The sequence below is a fragment of the Poecile atricapillus genome, chromosome 3 (assembly GCF_030490865.1).
Source record: "Poecile atricapillus isolate bPoeAtr1 chromosome 3, bPoeAtr1.hap1, whole genome shotgun sequence".
Classification (NCBI taxonomy): Eukaryota; Metazoa; Chordata; class Aves; order Passeriformes; family Paridae; genus Poecile; species Poecile atricapillus.
The window spans coordinates 9,688,427-9,711,364 of NC_081251.1; the positions used below are offsets into that span (position 1 = coordinate 9,688,427).

Here is a 22,938-nt window from a genome sequence, read left to right on the forward strand (position 1 = left end):
CAGACTGCTGTACATATTAAGTCTTAGTTATTTCTGTTACCTGTTACTATTACTCTGTTGTATGAAAAAAATCTTAATCAATCCAGGTTTTTTTTGTTTCCACCCCATAAAGTATTTTGACAGATAGCAGCTCAATTAAAAATATACAAAATTACTTTGGAGACATGTGATATAAACATTCTTTGCTCATAAATATTGTAGATGCCAGCTTTCAAAAGCAGGGACTATTAATCTGCATTTACTTAGGTCAGTGTAAATCTGGAATAACTCCATTGGAATTGCAAGTTCAGTAAAGAATGAATTTATAGCTGCTTTACACATGGTGATCTCTATTTAGAAATTTTTGCTGTTAAAATTCTTGTTGGTTTTCATTCCACTGTATGCCAGCAGCTCTCATTCATACCCTTCAAAGCATTTTGGAGTGCCAGTAGCAGTTCTGATAGCTCAGATATCTCAACAGATCTCTTACCATGAGCAGATGCTTATGAGGACTGGGGAAATTAGGTTTCTTTTGCATTTATGGATTTTTTCTTTTACCTGCATAAAATATCACACCTGTGATATTTATCACAGGTTAAAAGTCCCCTTTCCCTGAAAGAAGTATTAGAGTTTTTTAGTCTTTGTATAATATTTGATGCAAAGCCTCAGTGTTCTTAAGCAGTTCTTACCTGACTGTTCTTCACCTGATGACCAAATCCTGAGCAGATTTTACATGTTAGGTTCACCTGGCTGATGATGGGAAAGAGCACCAAAATGTCTAAGCTGCTGTAATTTCTCCCCATCCTTGTTCTGCATTATTAAAGGAGAGACAAGTGTAGAGAGAAAATTCTGTGATCAAGATTAATTTTGTGATTTCTTGATCTCAAAAGTCCTAATGATATTGTATTCCAGGATTAAACATAATGCAAAACATTATGATCATTTGTATGACAAGACACAATTGATTTTGGATTGCTGCTACTTTTTCCTTCAGCCTTGCTGAAAGACAAATTTCCTCTCTGTAACATCAATCCAAGGAACTTGACAGATGATGTCAGGATTGTTTTATTGTCTCTGGGACCCTTTATGCTATATATTTTTGATGTATGAAACTGTGATGCAATTGTATGGATGTGTGACCCTTGTGATTTTTAAATTGTTTTCCTGAAAATCAACTTGCACAAATTTGGTCATGTTCTGGAGTTTTTACAAAACAACAGTTTCTGTTTTTAAAGTCTCCTTTAATGGCAAAAATGATCTACAAAGAGATGCTTAGAAATATGTAATTGTTGATAGTGATGGTTTGAGTTTGGGGATTCCCCCCCGCCCCCCCCCATCTGTGTAATCCAGTAAAAATGTTTTTCTAAGACTACTAGTTTTATTAAGATTTACTATCCCCCAGTGACACTTAGTATATGTAAGTGAGAGGTGAAGTGTGTGAGATACATTACCTAGAGGGGAAAGTCTCCAGTCCTGTGCTCATGCATCATCCCAGGGTGAGCCATGGTATCACCCCCATGCACGTGGCTCTGCTCCGGGTGCCTGTGTGCGCTTTGGTGGCTCAGGGAACCTCTTGGGTGAGCAATGAACTTACTGTGTGCTACCTGATCAGGTGGAAGAGTGGAAGTAAAAGAAGAAAATAGCCACTACAGAAAGAGAAGAAGTGGAGTAACACTTGTTTTTATTTCCATGCACTGTTTTCACAGGTACTAATTTGATTATAGGTCTAATTCTTCGTCCCTGTCACTGTCAATACTTACACAGCTTAGCCTCTGTTATCAAAATCAGACTGGTATAGGGGAGTTGATAAAATTTGAATGAAGGCTTTTTCATTTTGTAATACACTGGTGTTATTTTGGAATGTCTTTAATAAATGACAGCCTTTTCACACAATACTGTTCCTGCTGCCTTTTGCTGTTGATGATATCCAAACTAAGAATTGCCTGATGTGGGAGTTGAAAGATGCATAATTGAGCAGTCCCAGCCATGATGGTGAGCTTTGCTGGTGTCTAAATGATAATAAAAAAAGCAGTGTAACTACTCTGGAAAATAAGTAAATAAGAATTATATGTTCTTGTGTCTGTGTGGAATTTTTATACATCATATGGAAATTAGGAAAGTTCTGCTTCGTCTTCATATGGATTTCCTCTCCAATTTACATCACTAGTGATATCCAGAAGAGAAAGAAAAAAGGAGGAGCGGAGTATAGAGTTTTGTTGGGCAATCCAAAGATCCCTTTCATATATGTACTTTTATCTTTGGGATGGCATTTCAGTTTCCACTTCAGCAATGGTATATGACTATAGATATTTTCCATGTTTAATAGTGGATTTTAGAGCAGAGTGGTCTGAATCCCCAGGGCAAGCCATGTCCATTCAGATACCAGCCTTTTCTGAGAAACCCTCACAATCTTCTGGGACACCAGGAGGGAGGACAGATTCTCCCATGGTTCTAGAGCATAAGAGTTGAAAAGCAAAGAGGTTCTCCACTGCTGTATAAAGGGACAGGGAGAAAATGAAGTTGCAAGCAGGAAAAGATTTATTCGGTCCATTGTGTTTAAAATAAAATCATCCTTTCTTCTAGGGTCAGGACAGCCTTTTTGTATAGTAAGAATGCCACATACCTATTTTGAAGTAGTAACACTGAGATATTTGGAGAGCAGACATCTGGATCGGGTGATGCATGCTGTAGACTTTGTGATGTTTTAATTTCACATTCTTGTAAGTGGATGGGATAGATAAGCAAGCTGGTTGACCTCTGATGGAAAAAGATGTTCTCACTTGTGTTGGATTTCAATTTTATGTTTTGCAATTTTGAAGTAATTCTGTAAAATGCTTCCCATGAGTGCCATTGGTCAGTGGAATTAAACAAGTTGAATAGCATAGCCCATGACATTTGGGAAATAAAAACTAGAAATGTACTAGAGAAAATAAATTAACAAATTGCTGTGTAATGCAGTTTAGTTTGTTTTGAAGCAGATTGCTTTGCTGTTGAAGGTTAATATTGACTGATCTTGTATGTTTTGTTTTTTGGCAGGTAACCCTGGACTGGCAGGTTATTACAGGACCTTTATACAGGCCCTTTATTGTGGGCTGAACCAGCAGTATCCCGTCTGGGTTGTGAGCCATGCTGGACACTGTAAACCTCCAAGTGGGATGGAAATGATAGAAGGTACAGTACTGTAACTTGTGCATGCAGTTGTGTCTACCCTTCTCGTTTCAATGGCAAAACTTCTTCCTATTGAAAACAGGTTGATAGGAGTTTTAAGTATCTCCATTTTGCTTCCACCAAACAATTTTCACAGCTGTATGAGAAGTTAGTGAAGTATTTTAGGCAAATTAGATTTGCCAGACAAATATGAGCTACTAAGAGAATGAGAGAGTTTACTGTTGGCAGTTGTCAGAGGCATGTTACAGTGAAGAAGGTCTAGAATGTGTTTATGTTGAGAGGAGTAGATTAGAAAAGTACATCTTTAAATGAAATGTCCAATTCAGAGATGGAGTGTGTTAGGAGAGATTTAGTTATCTCTGAATTTAAAAATAGCTGTACTAAATCAGTGAATTTCCTGGAAGCAAGCACATCTTTCTGAGACTGGGGTATGGGATGTTAGCAGGGTAGAGGTTGCTTGTGTATTTGTTAAGAGTCTTTTGACATGCAGATCTCCAGCAAGAGATGGTGCTCCAAGCATCTGTCCTGAGAGCTGATTAATGTTAGAAGTCCTCTGGACTTGCTCAAGCTGCAGTGATGTAGCAGTAAATCAGCATTTTTGATATTTTCTTCCTCTATCACACTGTGCAAACACCCCACTTTGGAAACTACTAATTTAGAGTGTGCAAGCATTTAAATTGTGCTCTTATGAATGGTGCTGCCTGTAAAGGAGTCCAAAACGTAGCAAACTACTTAGGAGTAATATGACTGACTACCTTTAGTTCAAGCAGATTTTGAAAGTCTCATAAAGACTAAAGAAAGTTTTCCAACAGCAGCCATTAATCACGGAGTACTTCCTAATTGACTGGAGAGATATCACTTAGCCATTTGGCAACTGAACAAAGCTACACCCTTCATTTGTGCTTCTGTATGATATCCTTCTATTCAGAGAGCTCTTGCAAGCTTTGTTCCATGGAGACACACACCATTAATTGAACATTTCACTGCTGTAATTCTGCTCCCAACAATCAATCCACTGTGCAAAACTATTAGAAACTTGATTTTACTTGGTGAATACAATACAAAAGTTAGACCTCAATTTCAATGTCCTTATCCTCCTCCTCAGTTTTTAAAAAGACGTTTGTTTTGAACACTGCTGTGAGCATAAAATGGGCCAACATCAGTCCTTAGTTGTAGGCAAAATTACAAAAAGAGCATTTTTCTAGTTCTCTCTTATTTTGTTTAAAATTAGCATAAAGCATATGCATTGACTGTAGGTGTACGTACTTAGCCATGTTTTAAAGTGGTTTAGTTCTGTGGACATCTGCTGTGGCTTGATGAGAAGTAAGAAATAGAACATCTTAGACAGAAAGATATGTAGAGTCATGGAATCATTACATTTGGAAAAGAACACCAAGATCAAGTCCAAGGCAACCAAATACCACCATACCCACTAAACCATATCGTGTGCCACGTTTGCTTGTTTTTTAGAACACTTCTGAGGGCGGTGATTCCACCACTTCCCTGGGAAGCCTGTTCCAACGCTTAACCACCACTCTCAGTGAAGAAATTTTTCCTAGTGTCCAACCGGAACCTTTCTTGGCACAACTTGAGGTGTTTTCCCTTGCTGCATCTCTTGTTACCTGGAAGAGACCAACCCCTGCCTGGCTACAGCCTCTTTTTCAGGTCGTTGTAGAGAGCAATAACATCCTCCCTGAACTTCTTTTTTTCCAAGCTGAACACCCCCAGCTCCCTAGGCTGCTCCTCATCAGACTTGTGCTCCAGACCCTTCCCCAGCACTTTGCCTTTCTCTGGACACACTCCAACACCTCAGTGTCCTTCAAGAAGATTGAAGGCTTGCTTTTGTTTGTCCTTAGGGCTGCCAATAAACTGCTTTTGGTAGCAAAGTAAGACTGAGAATAAAGAAAAATGAAATCAGAATTAAATTATTAATTTATTTGTCCTAATAGTCTATGTTTGCCAAGTGCTACAGAAATATGGAATCCTGTGATTCATATCTTAATCAACTAAAGAGACACAATTGATGTATTAGAACATCATACACCTAATAATTAGCTAGTCAGCATTCATGACTTAATGATACAATATGTAGTCAAATGATAAATTATATTCAAGATAAATCTCTAGAATATTATAAACCGTACGGATGAGTATTGAGCTATACACAGTCAAATCAGCAAGTCATGTTTTTCCTTCTGAAAGACAGGAAATTTTGAGTGGCAGTCTTAGTAGTCAATTTACAAAATAAATTTTTAGTTTGATCTTTTCTGTTCCATGGACTGTAGAAGATAATAGTGTGTCGTTCAAGATCTGCTAAACTAGCCTTAGTTTATGGTTCTTGGTGAAAAAAGATAGGTAATGATTGATTTCTAGTTCATCAAAAGAGTGTTTCCACTGCTTTCTTTTTACACAAGGGGAGCAGAGCCTTCAGACCATTTTGAAACTGAATTATGTCCTAGGAAACAGTATGAGAAAAGCAGAGAAGTGGTGAAGGAATAGTAAATTATCTGTGAAAACATTGATTATGTGAACCCTAAATGTTAATGTACCATCAGTGTGAAGTTTTGAACTAAAATTAAGTTGTGCATAAAAAAAAAAATAAATTCTAGCATTACAGGAAAATTTGGAAGTGGTGTGTAGCTTAAATTTATTTGATATATTGCTTCTTGGCTGTTGTTACAATTCATCTGAATGGACTTTGCTTTCACAGCCCTCTGGCTTCTAATGAAACTGCAGAATTGACTATGAGTGAGAGTCTGCCTCTAGCTCAAGTGATATAAATCCAGAAAAAATGACTGAAATTATTTGGGTAAAATGGAATTTATACTTCAGCACATTAATAGTCTTGTTAATTGCTGGGTAGTTGTCCACCAAATGACAGATAGAAGTGTGGGCATGATTAGCAGGTACGAGCCATAAGTTTTTACCATCGTGATATGCTATGCTGGCAGGAAAGAGCCTAAAATAGCCCAAGCAAAGACAAAGAGTGTGGTGTTCTTCTCTGAGAGGGTTACGAGTTATTTAGGACAGTGATTCCCAAACTGTGATCTGGCTGATCAGATGCAGTTGGCACTCTTGCCTCTTTCCACTTGCTAAGCGAAATGAATAGGAACTAAGAATACTTTTCCAATAACACTTCTGTGTAAGCATTTTCTGCAGTGCCCTTGGAGATACTGTGCCACCATGAACGTGTGATGCTGGCAAGGAGTGGATTGTGGTCTGCACTGTTGCAAACAAGAGAGGAGGCGATCCTGGAAGTTTGGTGTTCCAAGAATTGGCGTCCTAAAAATAGGGACTTCTCCTTGTTGTTGTGTATCACAGCATTATAGAATGGCCTGGGTTGGAAAGGAACTTATATATATAATTAATTTAGTTCCAGTTCCCCTGCCATGGACACAGACAGGCTGCTCACCGCTCCATCCAGCCTGACCTTAAACATTTCTAGGGACAGAAGTTACACAGACACAGGGACTCTGTATGCATTTGGTAGTTTTTGCTAGCTTGTGACTCGTTTATTCTAAGTAGAATAGATGTCTTTAGTAATTGCTGATGATGGAAAATACCTACACTGCTGAATCAGGTGGATCAGAGATACTGGCAGTCTTTTTGGTCAGTACAAAAACACCTCAGAGTTAATCTCTGTCATACTCAGAAGTTTTTTGACCAGAAAATCCTTATCTGTGTTTCAGCCCTGTGTGATTGGTTATAACAGCAGATATGTGGCCACTCTGAGGTATGCAGTGATAGCTGTGTTTAAAAAGCATTTATGTCTTGCATATTTATATATAGATATATATATATTCACATAGGGAGAAAAGCAGTGGGAAGGCAGCTGGGCTGGCATCTCACATGCATACTTTAGGCTTATGCATATACACGTTTAATTCACGTTACACACATTTAATTCACATTAATTTCTGTTTCAACAACATTTTCTGCTTCCTAGGCATATAAATTAAAATTTCTGAGAGTCATTGAAAGATGAATTATCTTTAATATAAGTTCCTTTGAGGTTTAGTCAGTTATATTTCTGTATTACAGACCCAGAGAACTCTGTAGTCATGTTTATAGCCCAGAACACATTAAAATTCTGCTTAACTTTAATGCAGATTTATATGACACAATGTCTCCCAGTCTAGTGGTGGTATCACACTGTAGATGCAATAAAAACCCCCAGGTTTCAAGCATGCCATCCTGGTAGAGTTATATTGGTTTCACAGCTATTTCATACCAAGTTTTTTGAATGTTTAGGGAAGGGAAGGCTCCTGTTCCTGGAGCTGGCCTTGGCGCTGATTAATCACGTGGAGCTCCTCGCATGGTGTTTGTCAGCAGTGAGGGATCCCAGGTCAGGGTGTGCACAGAGGGACTGGTTGTTTTCACAGGATGGGACAGGAACCATCAGTTCACTGCAGTGCAGTCCTGCTGCCCCTGCTGCTGCCCAGAAACCTTATTCCTTCCTTGTCTTGGAAAAGGCAACCTAAGGAAGGAAATGTGTGTGCATGTGTCAAAGTTATTATGAGCCATTTAAATGTTGAGGTTTTTGTCTTAGCCTGGTAAGATCTGAATTTTACTGTATGGCTTTAAAGCTAAGTGTCTATTTTAAGGAAACAAATGGTCATTTCATGTTATGAACCCACTGGAATGTTTGAAATCTAGATGTGTGAAAAGTAAGCAGCCCTAGGGATGCTGCACTACCCCATTTACTTCTTTCCTTTAAACCACATTCAGTTAATTATTCATGGAGGTCCTATAATCATGCCCATAATTATGCAAATACACCCTTAGAGTGAAATCTTGGCATTTGGCATGGACTTTATCAGTCCTGCCTAATTTTAAGCATGTGTTTAAAAGTCTTGTTCCATTCAAAATCAAAACTAAGAAAAATAAAATTTTGCCATATATGAAGTATGTCTAAGTTGCTCTGTTGTTTTCCTTTCTGGCCATTCAAAATGTTAACAATTTTAAGTGTTTATATTATAATACCTTAGCAGCCATGTATTTATTTGTAAAGATCACTTAAACACTATTAAGCTCATTTTGGTACCACTTCATGTATCTCTATATCCCATTGAGTTTGACAGAGTAGTGACTAATTTTTGCTGACATTACAAGGAATAGGACTTTGTCTTTACATTTCTTATGGCTATATAAAAAATAGATCCTCTGCATTCTCTATTTCAAGGTTTTCCACTAAGTCTGTTTACATAGTATCTATTGGAATATTATTAGAAGATATCCATGTGGGGAGCTTTTTAATCCATTCTCGTACTTTACTCAACTAATTTCTTGGTTAAAAGAACCAGAATTTTTCACCCATACCTACAAATAAGAGTAATATAATTCTATTTTTAAAGATTTTTGAAAACTGATACAATCTTCTGTATCTATATCCAGAAAACATCCAGAAAAGATGTTAAAAAAAATAAAGTCAAGAATTCATCCATTAGAGAGCAAAATGTCTTTACTGCATTCCAGGAAGTTTTGGATGTAGGTTTTGAAATTGTTTATGGGTTATTTTCTGCATTTTGCCCCATGACATAGGTATGTTCTCCAACTGGTATGACCATTTCTGTTTAGGTGCAGGTGGCTTTTAGTGGGGGGAAAAAAAAAATTCAAAAATGTGAACCAGGTAAAGAGGTAATAGTTCCATCTTCTGGTGTCTGTTTCAATGCACGTCACAGTTCCCTGGGATGAGCAGTGCTATGAGGTTTCAGAGTAGCATGTTTAAATGTTTACTGTTAAAGGGAAAGTAAAAACCTAATGTAATTTAATAAACACAGCACTGAGATGATGAGGTTATTTTCCACAGGGAGAATGCTTAGTAATCTTTTAACGCAACTCAATTTGAAAGATATTCTTGCACCTGCTAACAGAATGACAGTGAAGTAACCCCACAGCAGGGAATTATCGTCATGTCTGAAGGTGTAAGGGGTCTGGATTTGCTTTTATGGAATTTTATTCACTACACAGATTGACTGCAGGAAGGAAAGCTGATCAATAGTTTCATTTGGCAATTCTAATTTATAATTGGGACCTTTGATTTAATTTTGATACCCTCAAAACTTGTGAAAAATGGTGCAGATCTAGATGGGATCAGTTCAGTGTTAAACAATATTTTTATTTTTAATTGATAGTGATCTTGAGCTGTAAGAGTGAGAAGCCATCAGTAATGCACAGCATCATTCCAGATTCTGAAAATAATCAGGTTTGGAACATGGAGCCTTTCTGGTTTTGTTTCAGTTTTAGGAATTTCCCTTCCTTTGAGGAGCAATATAGGCATTTCAGGGAAATAGAGAAAACTCTAAGGCAGAGTGTGCAGAGGAAATAACTGCAAATGGCTTCATTCTTAAATAATCAGTAAGGAATTATTGTTACCTCTAGTGTATCTTAAATCTATAATGTCTGAGTACAGGCAGAGTGTTTGGAGAAATGATAAAGAACAATATGATGTGGTACTGGTTGAGTGAGCGAGTCTCATTGCCACTTGCTGGATGAAGTTTTTTGGTTTTTCAGTTTTGATAGCACACAGCACTACTGTCTTTCTTTAAGATAGACATATTCTTACCTTTCTAAAGGCTGAATTTGAGGCTTTGTTGATTAATACATATATTAAAATAATCTCATTTACTACAGTTATTGAATTACTGGTGTGATCAGGTGACAAATTAGTTGCCAAATAATTCCCCATTGGGTTAAACGTTGTAGCAGATAGTTAAAATTCTCAGGGATTGCCATTGGAGTGTCATTTTTTTCAGAACATATCTATGGTTTCAACCATATTACTGCCAAGCTTGCTGTCAGAGACTCCGCTGACTTCCGTGATATGATTTGCATGATTCGGGAGATTTTTCAGTTAATCACCTTTTATGAAATGTCAGTGTTCCTGAATACACTTCAGTATGAAGCTACATGATCATATTTAGAGCTGTTTATGTCTAGAGTGCAGGCAAAACTCACTTGATGTCTTTTTATTTAAATTATACTTAAAGCCTCAGGCAGTTTCAAAATGTTTGTATTGAGCTGTTGCTTCAATGTCTGCTAATGTAAATGAGCGAGGAAACCAAACTTTTTACAACTGTGACTCTAGAACTGCTTATGGTGAACTGATTTACTTTCCATGTAGGACCTCTCACATATGCAAAATGAAGATCAAAAATCCCTTATTCATCTCCTGCCATGGGCAGACACACCTTCCATGAGATCAGGCTGCTCAAATCCAGCCTGTCCTTGAAAGATGGGTCATCCACAACTTGGGCCAGCCTGTTCCAGTGTCTCACCACCCTCACAGTAAAGAATTTCTTCCTTTTACCTAAACTAAACCTGCCCTCTTCTAGTTTAAAGCCATTTCCCTTTGTCCTATCATTCCATTCCCCTGTAAAAGTCCCTCTCCATCTTGCTTGTAGCCCCTTTAAGTACTCATTTTTGTACTGAGTAGCACTTCAGTCTCTATTTCACCTATCAGGTAAAACTCCAAATAGAATAAAACCATCACAGTAGTACCTTGGACAGGTTGCCATAGTTGTATGCTGGGCAGTCCAGGGTGGCTAAGAAAGAAAACTAAAGCATTTTCTCCAGGAACGTTAAAAAGTTAACAGAGAATTAATTTTTAAATAGTGTAACAGAACACTGGTGAAGAAAAGATATAACTCAGAATTTAAAGTAGTCATTTCACAAAAATGTTTTTCCTCCAGAAAAACAAAATTTTCACTGCACAACATATGCAAATAGTTACTTTGAAGCATCAGCAACTGATAAACCTGCTACATTTATACAAAGTACAAGGTGAAATACTATTTGTTCTCCTCCGTTTTACTACTGCTTTTCATAAATTCACACTTTTGCACGTGCTGTTTTGTCCATTTCTCTTTTGCCTGTGGGGATCAGTGCTGGGTGTCACTGAGCCGTGGTTGGTTCCCTTTGCTGTCAGCTCACACTCCTTGTGTGAAGAGGAGCCCAGAGATTTTCAAGGTTTTTCAAGGCAGGTAGCACTGGCAGTGTTGCCTGAGTCCTGTGAGGTAGCACTGCATTGCAGAATATTTTGCAGACCTGCCGTGCTACAGCTCTCAGCACTGCTAGCAGGGGGTCATGTTCTCTGCTGGCATAAACTGATGTAGCCCTTTGCAGTCAGTGCTGTGCCACCAATGTACAAAGTGCAGAATATAAGATCATTTTGAAGGCTTCTTATAATCCATCAGTTTTGAGGGATACAGATGAAAGATGGAAAAATTTCATGCTTGCCTGTGTGGATCGTTTACTCCTTAAAAAGGATGCTGTTGTTACATAATTTGGATCTGGGTATTAAATTTAACTTTTCTGTGGACAAATGAATGTAAGAACTTCCACTTCTCTTTATACTTCTAATGAAACAGTGTCATCCAAGATGAATATACACAAGGGCAAAGAAGAAGGGCTAAATTTACTGAATGCCATCCTTATGCCCATTATAGGTGCTGGTGAAAAAGGAAGTGCATTACTTGTTATTTTGGTATTATTCTGAAAAGTCATACTTAATTGAACATGTCAGTCTTGGTTGATATCACAGTACTGAATAAAATTTAAGATGGATTGTCAAGAAAAATTGGCACTGGCCTAGCAAATTAAAAGTTACAGCTTGAATTCAGTACAAGCATCAAGCACTTCAGAAAATGTCACCCATCAATCTGTCCAGTCACTGTGAAGTACAGATCCTGTATTGTAGCTTGGGCTATTGTATAACTGCGCCTCTCAACTCCCTGCCTTTTCCCTTTTCCTTCTCTAACATCATAGTGTGCACCTTCTCATTTTCTCTTACTTTGAAAAGAATTCATTTATTTCCTGTCTGTGAAATAACATGGGTTGTCTTCCTTGGCCAGCTGTCTTACTCTGCTTCAAACTCTGGCTCTGCCTTGTTTGCTCTCAGTCCTTCTTTCTCCGTTTGTATCTGTTTAAACTTCCCAAAGTTTTGAAGTGGTGTTTTCAATAGGTGTGACTGTTGGATTTGCCTACTGTGGTGCAGCACCTCATTTGTCATAACCAATGGAATCAATGCCTGGGAAGTGATACTCATCTATTTTTTTCTTCCTTAAATACTCACACAATTTCTACTGGCCTTTCTTTGCATCTGTGCTACATCTACCCATTCTTGGTGATGTGCAGAACATAGTTAATTTGATTTTCTTCCATTGTTAATTGGTATAAAAGTAAGATTTGTTAAAGTGTGCAGTTTTGTTTGTGTGGATGGCTGGTGACAGAGCCTTGCACTTGGCTTCAGTGTGTCCAGAAACAAAAAACAAATAGCCTGAACAATCACATTCCCATGGACTCAGACCTCTTTGCTTTTTATTCCTTGAGGTCATTTTATGTTGGAAATTCAGATCTGCTCCTATACAGTGATGCGTCTCTAGCTTGTACCCTGCAATGTGTGGGGGTTTTTTGTAAGTTTGTTTCACTGTTTGTTTTCTCTCTTTATAATACGATGCTGAGAATTCTTAGAGATTGCACTTCCTGCAGCATACAGCTAATGACTGCAAAATGCAGTCATTCAAATACAGAAAACTTTACTATATACATTATGTAACACACCCATACTACGTTTGCTTTATGCCCACTAAAGTCCTTGCAATGGAGATGTTGACTGGTGTAGAGCTGCATAATAAAACACTTCTTAATGGTGTTTGCCGTGCCAGAATTGGAGACAAGCAACAAAATTCTTTTTCAAAGTTTGTACTGTTAGTTCATAAATATTTGATAATAGTTATTCTGAGCAGAGGAAAGCAAGCCTGGGAATGTAAAATAAAATCAGTTTCTAAGAGATAATTTTAAAGCTTCATGGTGCTCCTGTATGCTTTTAATAAAAATCTGGGGTTTAGTACTTGTCATGTTTATTAGTTCATTCTGTCAGACTACACTTGTACTAATTTAATCATAATACAGCTTCCTTTAAAAAACATATTGGGTGTTAAACAAGTGTCCAAGCAATAGGTATGTAGAAAGCAAAGGAAATCAGTAGTTCAATTTGTAAAATAAGGCTTTGTTATTTTTCTAGTAAAGAAAATAATACATATGTCCACTTCAGTATCTTGAGTAAATGGTAATTTATTTTTGGAGGATAACTTTACAAAAAGTAATTGCTCCAGTAAACACTAATGAGTGGTGTGTTTATCTTAACAGTTGCATGAACAGTTCCTGAGGGTGCTCCGGCCAGACTAAGGTCTAGGGGTTAATCTAAAACACAATGCTTTAAGACCTGGTTCTTGGTGTCAGGAGGAGTTCTTCAATATTTATTTAATGTTCTTTCAGGGTTTCTGTCCTATTTCTTTGGCATTTTATTGCTTTCTGATACAAATTATCCATGGTTCGATAATCAAATGAAAGACTGAGTGAAACATTCAGGCTTTTAGCAATATATCTTTAGGGGATGCCAATACTAAACCCACAAATCTTAAGCCTCATTTTTTTAAACTTACAGTTCTATTTAAACACTTTCAAATGGCATGGTTCAATTTTGAGGAATTATTATCTTTTGCTATGAGAAAAAAAATCAAATTACTTATTTTATTTCTAGAATTAGACTTCATATTGTGCACACCACTTTAACAGCTAATGTAAGTAGGTCAGTTGTCATTTCTGCCTATCACTGCATGAAGGAAAAGATAAAATATTTCCAGGTGTTGCTTCATCTAAACACAAGTTATTCAGTCAAAACTACTGCTCCTCCCACCAGCGTCTGTTTATGTGTGGTGGAAAAAGAAGGTGGTATGTAAAGTCTAAAATACTTGGCCTAATATGTTGATTTTACTTGGGGTATTTGGTGGAGAAGCAGAGGAATTTATATGTCCCTGAGCTACCTCACTAGTTCAGTCTGGAGACACTTGTCCTTAGCCTGCAATAGGTCCAGCTCTAAAGATTCATGACCAGATGTGTTTTTGGTGTGATTTATTGAAGTTTTTCCTTGGATAACCTGCTACCACTTCTTAGGAGTCAATAGTCCATGGAAGAGGAAGATACAGTGCAGGTAGACCAGTGGTTTTTACCTCCCTTTCCTTCATTATATGTAATTGCAGTTCACCTTTCCTCATGGTACTTATTCAGAAGTATATTCAAACTTATTTGGAGGCCTTGTTCATGAGCTGATCTTGGGACATACTTCAAAGTCACTCCATGACAAGTGAACAGGTGTTCATATATACTGAGCTCAAGTACTCAGTCGCCTGTTGTGACCATGGCAGTTTGGAGTTTGAACATGTAAGATTATGAAATTTGTGCAGTACAAAGGCGTGTAGGAATTTGAAGGTCCTGTTAGAAGGTCCAGCCTCCGGTATCTTTTTGAATCTTCCAGTAAAAAGAAGTCTATGATTCAGCAGACTTTATAATGAAAGGCTAACTTTTATGAATTGGCAACCTGAAGTCTGCTCATATAACTTCTCTGCTTTTTTTCTGCGTAAGAACTTCCCTTGCATGCACAGCAGAAAAACAAACACAATTCTCTGTTATTTCCTGAAAAAACCAAAGTCCTCTTTCCTAGCAAGATTACCTTGTCGACTAATCTTAGAGCAAACCCTTTATTTTAATCTGTCATTGTGTTCTGCCTGTAGTTTTAGCAGAGGTTTGAAAAAGAGATTCATTAAAGTGATGGCGCATTTGTTTTTCAGAAAGCGCATCAGAAAATTAAAGTTTTGCCAAAAAAAATAATGAAATACAGTATTTCTTTTAATACACCAGTTAAGTAAAGTCTTAAAGTCATGTCTTGGCCCAGGTGGGGTGTTTGTAGCATAAAGTACAAGTCATATAATTTCTACTATCTGAAAACTGCTTAAATGAGCTCTCCTTCAGCCATGGCATGTATTCCACACCTGAGGTGAAGTCACTCTGGTCCCTTCTTTGATGTAGAGCCATTGGAGTGCTGACTGCCAGTGTGTTTGTGCAAGTCTGTTTGCTTATACAAAGAACCCATTTAAGCTTCTCCACCCAAGAAATTCATGTTGATTTTGGATTATCCCTGGCCAGTTTTATTCTGTAAAATAAATAAATAAATCTTTCAGACTCGTGACGCAGCCCAGCTCTTGCACATTTTGGACTATTGGAAGTGTAGCATTTGTGTTGTGGGAGCATGAAGTGACATGAGGCGTGGGCAATTTTATATTTATTCAGATGTCAAATAGGATGACTATTTTGGTACAGGGTTACGTGACACAGGAGCTTCACCTGAGGACTCTGGGGTTGGTCCATGATGAGGGTTTTGCATGGGGATTACCAGACCCCACGCTGCATGCTCATTCCTCAGCGTGGCTTCTCTAGGAATAGTGCCAAGGTGATTGAGTTTGGCAATAAACCCTTATTTCAGAAGAAAAGAAAAAGTTGTATTAAACAGCTGAAACGACTCTCTGGGGTCAGCCTTGGCTGTCTGGACTCACTTGCAGCCTCAGAGAGGTTCTGTGTGTGTGCAACACAGGTCACTAGCCAAGGGAATCAGGGCATCCTTGCTCTGAGTGTGTGAGAAGGGCTGTGCTGAGGGTGATTTGGCCCACATTAGAATGACTGTCCATGATCATCATCAATCACAATTGACCCATCCAGTTAAAAATGGCTTCTGCAGGCCCAGCATTCCCTGTCTACCTTAAGGAAACACTGGTGCACAGGCTTGAGTTGAGTGTTCTCAAGTCTGGCCAAATGCAAGGAGGAAAAAGCCATTGTTTACACTTTATTCGCAGTCCCCAGCCATGTCCTTCCTCAGGGTTCTTGCTCTGACAACATAGCTGGTTCTGACCAGGCACATTTCTGCTGAAGTCAGTAGCTTTGGGTATGTTGGCCAGAATGTCTACACTTCTATTTATTAGGTAAATAAACATTAAATTAGGTATGTAATGTCTTAACTAATTTACTGTATTTGTCTAACATAGTTATCTAAATTTGGAAAATACTGAGATGGACCTAGACTGTCTCTGCTGTGCTGTGCATTAATTTCATGGCAGCAGTCTACAGCAGCTCTTTTAGCAGACGCTGAGCTCATGTGCGGAAAAGCGTTAACCTCATGAGACTCAATAATACAAATAAAACCATGTCTTGTTTCTTGCTTTCCTGCTTTTTTGCTTTCCGGAGGTCTTGTGAACCATGAGACGTTCTCTAGAAGATTTATATAACTACTTTGCCTCCTTTTCCCTTGTTTTAACTGGAAAATAAGCTGAAAACACTTATTTTCAAGAGTTGAAATTAAATGTAAAACATAAAAGATGTGCTGATAAACTACTGAGATGGCAGTGCCTCAGTAAAACAGTATGGAAATGATAGAAAATGTTTATAAGGGATAATTGACTCACTCAACCCAACACTATATATGGTACCAACACATATATATTACAATATAAGTTGTAATACATATATACTCAATATAACTTACTCTTTCACTTGTTGCTGTATCCAATGGGCCATCATGTTTCTATTATGCTGGCATTTTTCGTGTTACATATACCTGTAATTAGACTTGGGATATAGACAACCTATTCCTCCATGAGGCTGAGCTGCTGTGTCATTTAATGCAGGAAAGGAAGCTTTTGCTAAATATAGAAACAAAATTTAAAAACAATGTTTTTGCCTTAGGCTTTTATTTAAGGTTTTGGAAAGTAGACCAACTCTTTGTTTTTCATTACATGTAGAAAGCCTAATAAACAAAATATCACTGCTCATCTAATTTTGCATTCCTTGGGTGTGTTTGGGTAAACCCTTTTTTGTTTTGAGTAACTTGCTCTAAATTTTGCTGGGATATGATCATCGGTAGTTTTAGCAGAAATAGTAGTTTAACAGAAGAACAACTTTGTTGGGACTTAGATGGTAATTATTTAAACTCAGAAAAGATCTATCTTGAGAAATTATTTTGCTTCTAAAGGTTATGTTTCATACACATGATCAAACAGGTGATGTAGTTCCAGCCCGCTTAGGCTACCAATGTGTTTTGTCACTATCAACCTCCCAATAACTTCACTGAAGCAGGGTTAATAATCTCTATGATTTGAGGTTGCTGTCCAGTTGCCATGAAATTTATGAATTAAATCACTGACAGCCATCACTTGATAAATGCTGTTCACAGTAATGGGCAGTTAACTCATTGTTACCACTTTCCTCAAGCAGGTACAGAACAATCTGAACTGTGATTCTGACTTTCTTGTACAGTAATTTTTCAATGCATTTCAGTATTTTTAATGTATTTATCATTAGTGTCTTTGCCTGATAGGCACTTTATTCCACATCTATTTTTCACAACTGGAACTGTTGCAGAGCTCATCAAAAGACACCAAGTTGGAAGTTAAACAGTTAGGGCTGTGTGCACTCTGTTAGCTGCTCCTGAGTTGGTAGAGGTGAGTGGCTTTTGCCAGGAACCTAGGACCCATCTGTAGGACCATGGCTCAGGGACAAGCTGGTCCTCATTGTGTGACCAAACTGTACTGCCAGGAGATTTAGCCTACTTTAGGCTAAAACTGCACTGCAAGTCAGCCTGTAAGGAGCATAAAAGATCAGAGGTTTAATCTGTAGTATGAAACGGAACCCTTAGATAATAGCACAGATTTAAGAGATTAAGTGATATTAGTACCACTCCATCTCATCTGTTAAGGTAGGGGCAAACGTTCCTTCATTCTTTCTGTCTCTTTTCTTTTATTCGTCTTCTTCTTAATATTTCTTCTTACAGTCATGTTAATAGAGTAGCCCAGCATAAACTGGAGTGGTGTACCCTTAATTTAGTGTTTGGTTTAGAGGGTAAAACACTTTTCTAGCAGATGAAAGGTCTGTGAACCCCCTTAGACTGGGGAACTTCAGATGCATGTCATAAGCAAGGTAAAGACGCCTGAATTGCTGTGTATTCTTACAGACACCAGTTCAGTTGATCTTGTTGACTGGCCAGGAAGCAAGGAGCCAAGTCCTCATCTTGAGGGATTGTCCATGCTCCTTTAGAAGGTCCTTGGAAAAACAGGAATGGAATTGTACAGTACCATGAAGCTCTAACTTGACTTTTCTCTTTACAGCTGAATTGAAAATTATAAGAACCTGCATTAACATGGATATTTTATGTAGGTGCTAGTGTTTGTTTGTGTTCACACATAGGCATTTCCTGTTTTTCCTCATTCCATGGGACATTTTTGTGCATCTTGAAGATAGGAGATTTTGAATATCTGAAGGTTAGCAGTACATGAGGATGTATATGGTAGCTTGTCTTCTGAGAGGAGGGACTCATTCCTTGACAGAATTGCTGTTGTAGGTCCTGATCTCTAGATGTAAAGTTGGGTTGATTTAAGGTGATCCAACACCCTGAACTTGGTCTTCTTCTGAATGAAGATCAAAATAGTGGATTATGTGCTATGAAATCTCCATGTGTTTTCATACCTTGTGCTGGTTTCCAAGCTACACATAGGTATACATATATGAATATAGCTATACATATAAGGTGTTACATCCTGTGTATGTGATTTATCAGCCAGTATTTTCCAGTGATGGTAACTGAAAACTAAATGAAAACCAGATTTTTAGATCTGGTGAGGAGTTTTGTTTGTGTTTGGTTTATTTGGACTTTTTAAAATTAATACATATTTTTATTTCAGTGCTCTACAAAGAAGTGGGGGGAAAAAAGGACATGCCTGAAATTTCTTTCACTGAACCAAAGGACTTCTTTTCTTTTATGTTTCAGACACAGATATTAAGGAGCTAGAGGATGTTTTTGGACTTAATGGACAAGTAGAGCATAAGCTGAACTTCCTCAAAAAGAATGTATCAAAAGATATAAAACTGATACTGATTGCTCATTCTATTGGTTGCTACATCACCCTGGAGATGATGAAACGAGCATCAGAACTTCAGGTACATGAACCTTCTTGAATGGGAGTTGTTTTATTAGCAAAGCAGTGCATGTGCTCAGCCTATGGTTAATGCCATGTATTTCCTGTGGAAACTATTCTGCTGTGCACAAAAACCAAAAAAATATAGCTTCATTCTAGTAACATATAACGAAGTAGATTGATATAATTCTGAGTCTGAATTTGGATCTTTAATGCCCTTGGAATATAAATAATAATAATGGTGAGAAATATCTTTATGACTTCCTTGTTTTCATCTTTAAGTAATTTATAAGCAAATCCCTTTGATATCTGATTAGATATTTGGCAATTGCAATATGTTTTACACCAAAAATTAAGACTGGTTGTGATTTTTGTAATGTTTTTTTTATCTTGAGGTGAACAGATTGCTGTTTAGACATGGGAAAATGTATGGGAATGAATAGTAATATAAACTGTGAGCAATACTACTATGAAAGACATTGATTTTAAAATTTAATAGAAATGTCACTGCTTCTGCAGCTCAGTCTTAGTTTGTGTAACTCAGTGAGAGAGAGAGCTGTTACTGCATGTTCTGTATATTTGAACATTTTGTTTTGTCACTGTAAAGCAGTAAGAAGGCTGAAGCAGGACCGGATCCTTACCCTCTGTAAATGGCAAACTGTGCTCAGTAATACCTCAATCTGTTAGTGGCTGATAAATAGAGAATGGGGAATTTTTATTCTTAATCATTCACTCTTGCTAAATCATTGCTTCTTCCTTTACTTCATAAAATCTTCAGTGGAAGGAAGTGCCATGTTAGTGGTGACATGAAGTCTGGGGTTAATATATGCCTGTGGTTAATAAATGTACTGTATGTGGTTAATATATGCAAATCTACTGCTTCATAACCATTTCCACTGCACATCTAACTTTTTCTTCCTTTAAAGGAAAAAAGAACTAAAAATGTGAAACATGAGGATAACCTAATATATTCCCGCAGGCATATTTCACTTTGTGATTATTAAGAAGAATACTTTTTGAGAGAAATCTTATATATTTTCAGAAAGAAGCATTCTAGAAAACATATGCATTAGTTTGTTCAAAAGTGCCAGCTTTTGGGGGGTCAAAATCTATAGTCTTTATTGCTCAAATGATTTTATCTGCTTTCAATTTAACTATAAATTTTTGAGTAACATTTTTGCACCTGGTTCACCGGATGCTGGCAGCTTTTTGTCAGTATTTTGAAACTTAGGGATCTTTGGGACACTCTTAGATCTCATCGTACACTGTGTGCATAAAGTTAATATATGACAAGCTACATTTAAGATGCATTCAACAATAGAAAATATTTGTGTAAGCCAGGGTATTGTGCAATCTTTGTCCCTTTGCCAAAAATAAGTTAACTCTTAGGTTTTATAACATATGAAGTGTGATAATAAGAAACTTGTGTTTCCATCTCTCCCTTTATTTTTACTGGAATATTTGATTCCCACAAGATTTAGAGCACATATGTGTATTTTAGTAGCTAGATCATTTGATTTTATATTTGTGTAGTTCTTGGTGATATTTTTTCATTATATGAATTTTGGATTTGGTCTTAAAATTATCTGCTTTAAGAGCCTTTCATTGTTTATAGTTAATTATTCTGAGTTAGAGGTTAATTTGTTGTATTTTTTATTCAAATTATCCAGTAAGCATTTATATTTGGAATGTATGTTTAGCAAATTTGATTTTTAGAATCACAGAGTCACAGAATTGCTAAGTTTGGGAAAGATCTCTAAGGTCATTGAGTCCAATTGTTAATGCAGCACTGCTGTGTTCAGCACTAAACCATATCCCCGCAGTGCCACATCCACATGTTTCTTGAACACTTCCAGGAATGGTGATTCAACCACTTCTCTGTGCAGTCTGTTCCAATGCCTGACCCCACTTCACTGAAGAAATTTTTGTTTCACAATTTAAAGCTCTTCTGTAGTCCAACCACTTACAGACTAGATTGTCCCTCCCTTAGCATGCATGCAAAGGAGGAAGTATATCCCCTGCTCTCTCCTTGGTTCCTCTTTGGCTGTCAGTTTTCACAGAGTCATCAAGGTTGGAAGTGACCTTCAAGATCATCAAGTTCAGTCATCAACCCAGGAGCACCATATTCACCCCTAACCCATATCCCCAGCTGCCTTATCCAGTATGCCTTTTCAACACTTCCATAGTGTGGCCTCCGCCACCTCCCAGGGCAAATTACTTCAATGCCTGACCACTCTTTCAGTGAAAAAAGGATTTCTAATAACTAATCTGAATCTCCCTTGGTGCAATTTAAGGCCATTTCATTTTATGTTTTCACTTGAGACAGAGCAAAAGAGACTGACCCCCATGTCACTGCAGCATTTTTTCAGTTGCAGAGGTCTCCCCTGAGCCTCCTTCTGTAAGAATCCCCATCTACCTCAGCCACTTCTCATAAGACTTGTTATCTAGACCCTTTACCAGCTTTACTGACCTCCTCTGGACCTAAATGCTGCTCCTATCTAGGGTCCCTGTGATCTGCAAGTAAATGCGTTTTTTTTTCTTAAACTTGTGTGAGATAATGCTTTCCTCTTTAATTAAGATAAACGAAACAGGAATTGCCAGTTTATTCCAGCATGAATTCAGTTTTGGAACCCATCCCTATTTTCCCATTGACTCTCAGGGAGGCTTCCATTGAGGAGGACCCATTAACACAAACATAATTTTAGGTCGATGCCTTTAACCAAATCTGATTAGTAGAGAAGGGCACGCAGGTTACATCCATACTTGTAACTGCGTGGGGCTATGGCACAGATTTTAGGGACAGTGAGAAGTAGAACATCCAGATTTTTCCAGACTGCTAAAAAATTTTGGCACCAGGAAGGAAAACAATGAGCCTCACTTTGTGAAGACAGAAAACTGCAATAATGTACAGCTTCCTTGATACTCGCTCTTAACCTCATAATCTTTTTCGCTCTGTATTCAGACAGCAGAACTGAAAAACGAGGCTCAGTGACAAAATCAGTTTCTCAGTTGTTGTAACATGCATCTGACTCATAAATATAATACATCTTCTAAAATGCAAATCCTTACTTGGAGGATTTCCTTGTACTTTACTGGTGACACTATTGAGTGTTTCCTGAAACACTCCATTTGATCATTAATTTAATCAAAGATCAACAAGTTTACTTGCTAGTGAAATTCAATCTCTTACAGCAGTAATTTGCAGTGATGCTTTTGAAATGCTAGCTAGCACCTTTGTGGTAGTAACTTAACTCTTGTTAATGAGCACAATGTAAGTACTGCTCTTCCTGTAAAATTCATTGAAGAGGAAGAGTGTAAAACCTCTGAGTAGTATCAGTTTAAGCAAATTAAATTTCTGTAATATGTAAATCAAACTCATGTGTTGTGACTATGTCTCAGTGGTGTGAAGGAATATTGAGTATTGCTGGAATTTGTTGATTTCATAAATGATATCTAAAAATACAGAGCTCAGAATTGTGCATAAAACACATTCCTAATTTGGAAACCCCGATGCATCATTTTTGTGCACATACTGATTATTTAGTTTCAGTTGTTGAACACTTGATTGTGAATATGGAAAGCACTTTCGTAATGCTAGGAAAGAGAAAACTCCCATGTTTTTAAACGTGTATTTCTTCAAGAAACCAAAGCGTTTTACTTCTGGGATTACTGGAAATCCACAGGGTCTGTGAGATTGCAAGATTAAAAGAGGGAGTTTTTTAACAGTACAGGAACTATTAAGCATGTCTGACCTTTAAGATAACAGGGAATCTTTTCAGCAGGATTAAAAGAAGAAGCAAGGAATATATGAAAGCAGTGACACTCAGTTTCTGTTTTGCTGAGATTAGAACCTAAATATGTAATCCAATACTTGTGGTGTCACCATTACAGAAAACATCTTCTGAAAGGATGGCAATGTAACAGGTTCTGTCTAGTTCTAGTGCTTTTTGGAAAGAGAGAAAAGATGAAAATACAACCACTCATGAGATAA

The 22,938-nt window shown here is 37.5% G+C and overlaps 1 protein-coding gene across 2 annotated transcripts in view; it reads left to right on the forward strand.

Moving 5' to 3' along the window:
* The window catches only part of LDAH (lipid droplet associated hydrolase), a 107,084-nt gene that overhangs the window by 26,341 nt on the left and 57,805 nt on the right, over window positions 1-22,938 (forward strand). For both annotated transcript variants that reach the window (XM_058836254.1, XM_058836256.1), the window contains 2 exons: window positions 3,016-3,150; window positions 18,800-18,969. In XM_058836254.1, coding sequence (XP_058692237.1) covers window positions 3,016-3,150; window positions 18,800-18,969 — 305 coding nt within the window. The remainder of the gene's footprint in view (window positions 1-3,015; window positions 3,151-18,799; window positions 18,970-22,938) is intronic.